Source organism: Alligator mississippiensis, chromosome 9 (assembly GCF_030867095.1).
Source record: "Alligator mississippiensis isolate rAllMis1 chromosome 9, rAllMis1, whole genome shotgun sequence".
NCBI classification, from domain to species: Eukaryota; Metazoa; Chordata; order Crocodylia; family Alligatoridae; genus Alligator; species Alligator mississippiensis.
This window is the reverse complement of record NC_081832.1, coordinates 2,633,509-2,643,837: the sequence shown is the minus strand read 5'-3', so window position 1 is coordinate 2,643,837 and position 10,329 is coordinate 2,633,509. Positions and strand designations below refer to the sequence as shown.

General features: G+C 60.6%; 1 protein-coding gene and 1 long non-coding RNA gene across 2 annotated transcripts; one reads left to right on the top strand and one right to left on the bottom strand.

Annotated features, from left to right (window-relative positions):
- Window positions 1-45: 45 nt before the first annotated feature.
- LOC132243418 (uncharacterized) lies at window positions 46-1,568 on the top strand. Its single transcript, XR_009454990.1, has 2 exons — window positions 46-135; window positions 722-1,568. It is a non-coding gene; the product is annotated as an uncharacterized LOC132243418 (long non-coding RNA).
- Window positions 1,569-6,878: 5,310 nt separating this feature from the next.
- ABHD16B (abhydrolase domain containing 16B) lies at window positions 6,879-8,608 on the bottom strand. Its single transcript, XM_006273074.4, has one exon. It carries the CDS (start codon window positions 8,413-8,415, stop codon window positions 7,066-7,068), a length of 1,350 nt encoding a protein of 449 aa, XP_006273136.2. The 5' UTR covers window positions 8,416-8,608; the 3' UTR covers window positions 6,879-7,065.
- Window positions 8,609-10,329: the final 1,721 nt, after the last annotated feature.

Sequence of the window (10,329 nt, the reverse complement as noted above, 5' to 3'; positions counted from 1 at the left end):
ACTTCCGCCGCGACGCCACGTTCCCCGCCCCGCCTACAAATGAGTCTTGAGGGGAGAAAGGAGTGCGGAAGGGCGTTGGTGACGTCATGCAAAAGGGGCAGGACTCAGATCCTGGAGCGATGCCGGATGGAAGGGGTGACGTATAAAAGGGCGGGGTTCAGACCCGTGTGGAAAGGGCGGGGCTCAGAGCCTGGTGACGTCATGTAGAAGGGGGGGTGGAGGCATGTGGAAGGGGCGGGGCCCATCCCTAATGACGTACGAAGGGGCGGGGTTCAGACCCATGTGGAAAGGGCGGAGCCCAGAGTTTGATGACGTCATGCAGAAAGGGTAGGGACCCGCCCGTGGGTGGAGGCATGTGGAAGGGGCGGGACCCATCTCCTAATGACGTATGAAGGGGCGGGGCTCAGACCCAGTGTGGAGGCGGGTGGAAAGGGCTGCCCAGCGTCTGGTGACGTCATGCAGAAAGGGTGGGGCCCTGCCCGTGGGGTGGAGGCATGTGGAAGGGGCGGGGCTCAGACCTTTGGCAGGGCGGGGCTCAGAACATAGTGACCTCATGTAAAAGCGTGGTGGTGGAGCATGGTGACGTCATGAGGAAGGGCGGGGCCAGGAGGGAGTGAGGTCAGGGGATGGAGGTTTCCAGGGCAGGGTGGGGTGGGCCTGGGGCAGGGGTTTTGGGGGCTCCAGCGGGAGGCAGCCCCCTCTCCTGGTCCCCTCCCCGCAGCACCCAGACCCTGGAGGCGCGGGGCCGGCAGGCACCTCTCGACCACCCCCGAGGCAGGCTCGGCCCCGTCCGCACCAGCCCAGGCGCACCCATGGGGCGAGCGCCGGGCAGAGCGACGCAGTCCGTCCTGACAGCGCCAGGCATAACCGCAGCAGCCCGCGGCCAGCTACCGACGGGCGTTACTGAGCGGGGCCGGCCTGTTCCCTCGAGCCGCTCGGTGGCCGCGGCAGCAGAAGGGGGTCAGCGCAGCCCCTGGGCCCCGCGGCTCTTCGCCGGTGCCGGCCAGATTCAGCCCGGCTGGTTTCCCACCCCCAAACAAAGCTGGTGCCTCCCTCCCTGCACGGGGAAACGTCCCTCGAATGCTCAGCGGCTGCACGGGGAGGAGCGCCCGGGGGGCAGACGATGAGCCTCTTGCACCGGCTCGTCATGTACGACCCTCGGGCTTCTGCTTCTGACTTCCACCATACGGACCGTAAAAACACTTCGGGCTTTCCGGGGACCTGCCGCTTGTGGCGGTCTGCATAGGAGTTATGAATATACTCCCCCCCGCGCTACGTCCCGTGTGAGTAACAACACTGCCTTCCCAGACTGTGAGAGAAAACCAGTTTCGAGCGTCGGCTGCGTGCCAGCCTGTAGCCCAAACCAGAATCGGCTCCGACAGACACCCTGTCGCGGAAATGGGAGAGCGTGTAGATCAGCGGGGACATCCCCAAGCACAGAACCGTTCCACTCAACAGACTGCCGGGTCCTTAATCCGCTGCACAGCTAAAGCCGAGGCACTTTGCAGCTAGCGGGTACTCCCTCGGGGCGGTACGGCATGATACAATAAAAAAGATTCTCTTCCAAACCCATCGAGTTTTGTTTTTCAGCCTTCGGCGCAGGTTTCGTCGTTTTTGGTTCTGTTTTCTAAGAGTCATTTCACCCAGCAAGCCCACTCGCAGCGGAGGAGAAAAGAGCAAAGCTGCAAAGCCCGGCCTCTCCTAGTTCCTTGGGCTTGCTCTGCCCTCGTTTGAGGCAAAGGTGGCAGCACCAGCACAAGCATCCCTCTGCTCAGAGCAGCCTGGAAAAAGTGCTATTTCTGTCGTTTTTATTATTAATTTCCACTCCTGTTGTGACCTAGACATAAAGCCAAAGTTGCAATGTGTTTCCGTTAAAAAAAAAAATCACCGCCGGGGCTTTAGTCACTGGAAATACCCCCCTCCTGCCACCACCCAGAAAAAGAATTCACAGGAAAATCCATTTGACTCCCATCCTTATTTCCTTCTCTTTTCTGGGGGCTCCCAAACACCAGGTTCGTCATTGCATGATAGTGGTAAAACCATCTCTTCCCCTGGGAGGCCCCTGGGTGTAGAGGCCAAGCCCCAAAGCAGCAAAAAAAACAAAGCTACTTCCTCCTTTGCCTAGACCCGTGCCCGCCACAAAGGGAACCTGCCGCTGGTGGTTGGTTTTGCATTTGTGCCTTCATTCTCAGCTCTGGGCAGGACCCAAAAGGTCACTTGAAGACAACCCTGCTGTTAGTCACCATATGGCTTTCTATCCCATGCCTAGGAGGAGGCAAACTTCTCTCCTGCCAAAGGGGAATTCTACCTTGGCTTCCCGAGGGAAGGACTCGCTCTCGGGAGAGCTCGTTAATTCACAAGGAAGCATTTCCAGGCTGCAGCCAGCCAGTCTCCACAGAATTTAGAAACCCCTTATTGATCAGGAACACCTCACCCTGCTAATCATCCAAAGCCGTACAGACAAGCATCAAGTTGAGAACACATCTGTCAGAGAAGAGGGGTGTGTGCGAGAGAGATGCACGCACGCGGACACAGTTCGACACACAGAATGGATATCAGGTGCAGAGCAGCAGAGCGCAGGCTAGAGAGCAACAGGCTGCTCTGTAGCTTAGGGGAGGACGTCAAAGGGAAGCAGAAATCCTCGTTTTGCTACAATACTGACATTATCGAGAATAACTAACAATCATATTAGACTGCTAATAAAAGAACTTTCCAACTCCGATCTCAGTGTGCTTCCCAGATGCTAGAGGGGCCTCACAAGCATGACAAACTCATTTCCTAAATTGGTTGTATAGGTAGAAGGAACGCCTCGGCTGGCAGGAATTCAGAGAAGTTGACACCAGAAAGACTTGTGCGCCCTATTTTTCACTGTGTTGCCTCTTGGCAGGGGTAACATCTCCTTCATTGGCGGTTTTCAGCAGGAGGCTGGGGAGGGAGGTGTCTGCCTGGGGGGGGTGTAGGAACAGCGCGCCCTGCGCAAGGGGCTGCAGGTCCCACCCAACCCCAGCGGTCCCATTCGCCCCCCAGATGCTATGGCAGCTCACTGCCTGGCCTCGGTTTCACTGCTGTCCCATCCAGCCGGGCAAACACACACAAGCTTCACCGGCACTTCAAGAGGCAGCTCACAAACTCAGCGTGGGTGTACGTGCACTGTCTCCGTTTCTCCCTTCCCGAAAAGAGCCTGGAAGCCATCGGAAGAGCCCCCGCCTGCTGCATTTCTGTGGGTTTCTCCATTAGGTGGGTTGCAGGCCCACATCAACCGGCTTTTTGTTTCTACTTAGTTTCACTTTCCCGTTTTCTGCCACTTGGACTATTTGCACTGCTCAAAATCAGCCACCCCTGGAAAAGGTGAAAACTCCACTTGTTTTCAAAAAAGGAGCCAGAGGTATTCACCTTGGGCAGGCAAGGAGTCAGCCGCAGAGGTCTGCAAGAACAGGATGATTTAGTGAGCGGCCAGCAAGATGAGTGCCCCGAGGCCTACACCATCCCCTGTCCAGCACACGCCGTGCCACTGACACACGAGTTGTCTTAGGGAAGTGTTGGGGTGTCTGACATTTTCCACTGCGCTGTTTCTAGGATCCTGTCCCTGGTAAAGCTAAGGGTCTTCGTCAGCGCAGGCTAGGTTTTAAAACAGGACTCAGCTCCGAGTGAAAACCATGCACCCAACCGAGTAAGCATTGTCTACAAAAGCTTGTGCCTCATTGAGTTAGTAAGATGCCAGCCTGCCCTGCCTTCTGCCTGGTGAAAAGCCAGCTGCTGGGTCGCGGTGCTTTTTGAAAGGCTGGCCCCAGGAGCTCAAAACTAAGGCAAAAAAGAGGGGGGCAAAAATCCCCTTTCCTGACAGGGCCTCAGTAAGCTGGACTGCACAAAAAACAAGTCCCGTCTCGTATCTCAGTAGAGTCCGGTCTCAGCCCCCTCGAGGGATGAGAGCGAGACCCGGGTGAGTCACAGAACGATTCTCCCACTTCTCAGAGGTAGAAAGGCCCTGTTCCTAATTTCACAGGGTCTCAAGACACAGGACCTTAAACCAGTCGCTGACACTTGCACAACCTGACCTCTTCTCCCTGCTCTTTGGCCCAGGCCTGGGTGGGGAGGTGGAGTACAGTACCAGCTCTAGGGGGAAGAAGGAAGCTTGTTTGTGCTCGACTGCTTCTCTGATGTTACCTGGTGTCACCATGAAGCTGCTCAAGAGGACTGGAAACGAATTTGTGGGCAGAGTACAAAGGAAAGCTGGTCAAAGGTGCAAGAAACACACTTTGCCGTATGCCACGGTGGGGTAAATATAGCAGCAACACAGCTAGAAGTGTTACCCTGCAAGTGTCTCGTCACAGCCAGGTCCTATTTGGTAGCAGATCATCCGGTGCCTCCCGCCTGCGGCAGCAAACTCATTGCAAATGCTTCTTGCTGGGCCTGACTCATTTCTGCAAGCCCTTGCCCCCTTTACCCGCTGCAGCCTGGCTGGCTGCAGGCAGCCCCCATGTTCCCCTTCACGGCTGGGGCTCTTCCCGCCTGCCTCCTCCGCTTGCCTTTCCTGTTGCTCGATGCTAAGCGATGCAGTGTGACATCCTGCGTCAGGCCCGGCCGTGGCCTTTCAGGTCCCTTGGCATGGGGCCGTGCGCAGGGGATGTATAATTGATGGGCCGATTCCTGTGCCTCCAGGTAGGCGCTGTGTTCTCTCCCCTCCACCCACCGAACCCCCTGCGCAAGCACGCGGCTTCCCCGCCGCGCCCTGCGCTTTGAGAGCAGCTGGGGAGGGAGCGTAGGAGGAGAGCAGGCGGACTGTGAAGGGCAGAGGGGCACCCCGCGGGGTTCGAGGCGGTGGGTGGAAGCCAGCCTGCGTCCCGGGGAATGGCTCCATGTTTCACGGAAGCTGCGGGCACCGCAGGGTAGGACGCTGTCTGCCAGCTCTGCTCCGGCAGGGCGTAGCCGCAACACTTCTCCCTTCCTAAAAGCATATAGACCATGAGTATCCGGGCATCGTGTGCCCTGCTGCTGCCTCCGACACCTTCTGCCCTTGCAGCATTTGCCCCCGTGGGACTCTGGTCTGGTTGGCATCAGATGCATCACCCAGGCTCCAGCCGGCGCTGCCTCCATGTCAGGCTCGGGTGATTTGCTGGGAATCGGAGAGGAGTTGGGCTCGGTGCCCCCTTGCAGAGCCCTGGCCTAGATTTCATTGTCCGCTCGTGGCACGTACCAGGGAGCACCCTGCCCCTCGGCCAGCTGAGGCAAGGGCTGGAGAAGATGCCCCAGCCAGCGACCAGAAATGGCATCATCTGGAGCCAGAGCAGGGCTGTCACGGGGCCTGCGGGAGGAGGGGGCGATGCGGTGGCTGAAACACAGGGTGGGTCCAGCTTCCCACTAGGTAAACAGCTGCTGCGGAGAGATGGCAATCTCCCCACGAGGCAGCAGAGCTGCTCCGCAGCCGCAGCAGTCTCCCCCCTCACCCGCCCACGCCTTCCCCTGGAGCCCGTGCGGTTGTCACACTGTGTTTGGGGCTGGCCACAGCCCCCGCTCGGCTCATGGGCCAGGGGTGAGAGAAGCGAGTCTGACCCCGCTGCCCGACCGCAGGGCTCAGGATCCGGCCCAGAGCTCGGGGCATGCAGTCTGCAGACTCCCCCAGCATCAGACAGTGCTGTCCCTACCCTTCTCCACTGCCCTTCCCATCCCTACGCGTGCTACCTGCTCTGGTCCTGTTTCCCTTCCCCCAGCCCCAGCCCCGGGGGTCTCCTGGCCCCGTCAAAGTTCCCAGGATCTGTCGCCTACCACGTCTGCCGCCCCTGGCTGCAGAGCGGGTCCGCGGCTGCCGGCCGTTCCCCAGTGGGGGCATCGGGGTGATGGCCCACATGGGTCAGCCTCACGCTTAGCTGCTCCCAGGAGAATGGCACGTGTCTGCTCCTCGGCCTCCGGCCGAGCCTCCTGCAGTGAAGGCAGAGACCCCTCCGCCTGCTCTCTCCTTGGGGGCTACTGCTGCCTCTGGGCCCCAGCCCAGGCTGCCCCCAAGGAGACCCATGGGTCCCTTTGTGACAGCAGCAGGCCTGCAAGGTGCCTCCTGTGCTCCCCCCTCCCCAGCCAGCTAGGGCTGCTGGAGGGCTGTGCCCAAAGGGGTCCCTGCTCCATCACAGGCCAGTCTGGAAAACACAGCTCCCCCAGGCCCTGGCAGACCCCCCGTCCCTCCACAGGCCTGCCAGCAACCTCCCGACACCCTCCTAGAGAGACCTCCCCCAGCCCCGTTCTCATCTCCCTCACCTCTTCCCCTTGCAACCCGGTGCTGGAAGTACAAAACCACCTCAAACACTCAGGCTTGGACAGAAGGACTCTGCTGTTGGCGTCCTTCGTGTTTCAGCCGCCGTGACGCTCTCCTGTAACGGTGTCTAAGTCGGCAGCCAGCCTCGTGACCAGAACAAGCCCCCCAGGCTGCATTGTGCGGCTTCTGCAGCACCCTCTGAGCACCGTGCAGGATGTCCCGGTGCCACGGGAGCTATCAGAAGGGGATGACAACCCCGATGAGATGGGCTGCCTGCCTCCCCCACAGACATCTCCAGGGCCGTATCTCCACCAGCAGGGTGGAAAAAGAAGGGTGAGGCGATTTTGCCTCTGATGCCCCACTCCCAGCAGACCCACAGGCCAGATTAGGGGAGGTGAAAAATAGAGCAGGAGCCTGATCCCGCCACCCAGCACAGTGAGGTCACAATCTCAGCACTGTGACATCACAGCTGCCTTTGGCAGCAGGGGCACGGTGAGGGACGGACCGCGCGAGGTGGGTGGGAGAGGTGAGAAGCCAGTGGGCTGCTCTGTGCCCAACCCACCAGGACCTACTCATATGACCTAGTCATTCCCAATTAGGTCTCGCAGGGGATTTGGTTTTTTTAACTGTTTTATTTTGCAGCCGTCTGCTCCCCGCCTCTGGGGTGAAATCCATCCCTGCAGAGCCTGCAAAGCGTATCACTCCGCAGACTGAAATCACGGCAAACAGGCACAATGAGTGCATTGAACAGGGGAGCCCGGCTTCTTGTGTCCTAGCCTGTGCCCCCGACTCTCCTGGGCTCGTCTCCCACCGCCCCCCAGCTAGAGCTTCCAGGGCATCTGGAACTCGTTGGGCAGCAAGAGAGTCCAGTGCGTGGCCTCCACGTTCTTCATGTACTTCGTAGCCAGAAACAGGGCCAGCTGCTGCCTTCTTCCAGGGGTCGTGTCCTTCCCGACCCTCCAAGGGAAGCCGTCTCCAGGCCCCAGGCTGGATTTGTAGGCTTGCAGCTGGGCGATGCACCAGTCCTCCTCCACCTGGTAGTACCTGCAGACGGCCGCTTCCTGCGTGGGGCTGACGGCCCTCAGCCAGTGGTGCACAGCCATCTCCCCGTCCCGGACCATGACCTCGGGGTAGCGGTATCTCAGCAGCCGCAGCAGCAGCTTGTTGCCGCGGTTGGACCGGATGTCGGCGTGCTGATCCATGGTCCTGACGTGGGTGGCGGTGACCTGGTCCATGGTCCTGCGGATCAGCAGCACTGGCCCCGGGTAGGCGCAGAGCTGCTCGGCCACGTTGAGGTTGAAGTGCCGCTGCACCGTCCGGGCCACCAGCTTGCTCCAGCTCTTGGGCATGGCCTTCAAAGCCAAGGGCAGCAGGTGGTCAAACGTGGCGTCCAGCACCAGGCCACCCAGCTGCGGGTAGGTCATGGCGGCCCAGGTGGCCGCGTAGCCCCCGAGGGACCAGCCGTAGAGGAGGATGTCCTGGAGCTGGAAACCCAGGCGGTTCATGGCGTATTGTACCACCACCTCCACGGCGTTGGCGTCGTGCTGCGGGAAGGGCAGCCCCGTGCTCCCGGCATAGCCGGGGTGGTTCCAGCCCAGGGCGGAGTAGCCGGCTTCCAGCGGCGTGGCCAGGCAGCCTACTTCATAGAAACCCACGTTCCCCTCGCAGCAGATGACCAGCCGCTTCCCTCGCTCCAGGTCCTCGCTGCCCGCCGTGCTCCTCCTCCGGTCCACGAACATGGTGTCTATCTGGTTGCCATCACGAGCCACCAGCTTTGCCCGCTTGCCGTGGAACTGCCCCAGCAGACGGGCCTGCCCCTCCACCAGCAAGGGCTGCAGGGCTTTCTGCAACAGTGAGATGGAGCCGGGGTAGAGCAGCCACCGGCCCACCGAGCGAGCCAGGACGTAGCTGGCCAGCTGGCCAGGCAGCTGCTTCATCCTAAGCAGAGAGCAGCGTTGGACAGCATCGGTGTGCCCGCGCTCTGCACTCGCGGGGGGTCCCCACGGCTTTCCTCCCGCAGTGGCCGGGCAGGGCGGCACTGGGGGGCCGTGGCAGCCGGCCTCGTCCCATCGGAAGTCCACAGGCCAGCTCCGGAACTGGGACTTGTAACTGGCGGCCAGGTAGGTGGTAAACACGTGGCCGAGCGCTTTCCCGAAGCATATGACGCACATCGGGGGAGCCAGGGGTGCCGTCTACCCGAGGGGGAAAGTCCAGAGAAAGGGATCTCTACAGCCTCAGGCAGTGTGGGGCGAGTCCGAGCCGAGGGTCTCCATCGGAGACGTTCCCCCACGCGGCATGGGGACCAGCTGGATCACAGCCCTTTGGCCGTGGCCCTCTCTGCCCGGCGATGTCCTGAGTGGCGCAGAGGGCATCGCCCCCTGCCCTCCATCATCACCGGGCAGTAACAATGAGGAGGGCCAGCCTGCATTGTGAGCACACCCTGGGTTACCCCCATGCTTCCCCCAGCTGCCAGCACCCAGGCTGCAGTGAGGGCAGAGCGGCATGGGGGTGCTTTCGAGTAACGCGGCATGGGGGTGCTTTCGAGTAACCTCCTCGCCTGTCCCTGCGCCTGTCTGCCTCTCCATTAGGAGAGATGCATGGCCCCTTGCAGCTGATATCCACGTCTCCCAGCGCAGCCCTCCCCTCCTGCCCAGGGCTGAGCAGAGACACTCGGAGCCCAAAAAAACCTGCTATTCATACACCCCATCCCTTTTCTTTGAGCTCTGGCAACGCTGTGGATCATGTCCTCCCTCGCCACCCCTAAACGATGCCACGCAGGGCTGCATCCTGCCCTGCACGCTGGTGTCTGGTCCCCATGCAAAGCCCAGCAGCATTAAAAACCCAATTGTTTTTTTTAAAGGGTTTCTGGTTTATCTCCCAGTGTTGACTTCGGTGCCACCAGCTGCTCCCGTCGGCTTCCCAAGGGGCAGCCCAGCAGCTCAGGGCGCACAAAGCCCCATTTCCAAAAGGGACCCCTGTCTCCACGGGGATGGTGTCTGAGCTCAAATAAAAGGCCTGATCCTGAGATGCACAGGTCACCTGCCAGCCCCGCTGAAGCCAGCACCAGAGCAGAGGTCATTGCTGTGTCACAGGATGGTGGCCAGCATTCGTGCATCTGCTTCTGGGGACGAGGTAGCCGCAGCCACGTGTTGGTGCAGGGAAGGAGAAATTCTGGCCACAAGGCAAACCTCCCTCTCAAATGCCAGGAGATCCCTAAAGGTCAGAGGCTGCCTGCAAAGTGCTCGCCCTGGCTGGCACGCAGATTCGTGCCCTTTGAGAGGCGAGGGGCTGAGTCACAACTCAGGATCAGACCAGAAGAGCTGCAGGCTCCAGCAACGTGGTGCCCGGGGCTTAGGTCACTGGACTGCCCCCGTGGCTGGAGAGTTTACACAGGAAGAGCCAGTCACCGCTTGCAGCAGCCGGAAACCCCCCCGGGTGCATCAGGTGAACAAGATCCTCTTTCTTTGTCTGAGGGCTCGGCATGGGGGCTGGGAGGCCGCGGTCTCAGCACCTTTCAGGAGCCAAGAGGGAAGTGCCCCCAGCGAGGGGAAGAGGGGTTCCTCTTTCCTAGCCCCCCGGATCCCCCGGCCTCCTGCAAGGGTATCGCTTTCCCAGTCGCCAGAACTGCCGTGCGCCAGATGCAGCCTTCCTCTTTTCTCCGAACCCAAAATAGCCCCAAGCCCCAGATGGGGCGGCAGCTGGGGGACAGTTCCTCTTTCCAAACGCTCCTCGTGGGGGAAGAGGGCAAGATTGCTGAAGAAGACCTGGCGCCACGGGGAGGAAGGAGCATGGCACAGAGCTGACAAGGCTCCTCCGCCGGGCGCTGGGAACTGCGTGGGGGTCACTGGGGGCTGCAGCGGGAGGCAGCGGAGCAGAAAGAGGTGGGGTGGAGGACAGAAAACAATGGGCAGCTCCCCCCCGCCTCGGCGCTGGGACATGGCAAGACTTCCTGCAGCAGGATTTGAGGGTCAGCGACCTTTGCAGAGAGACATCTGCGCGCAGAAGGCAACTGCCTCTTGCCCAGGCCCTCGCGCATCCCCAGCCCGGGACCAAGGGCAAACGCAATCTGTCTTCCTTTCTCTGGG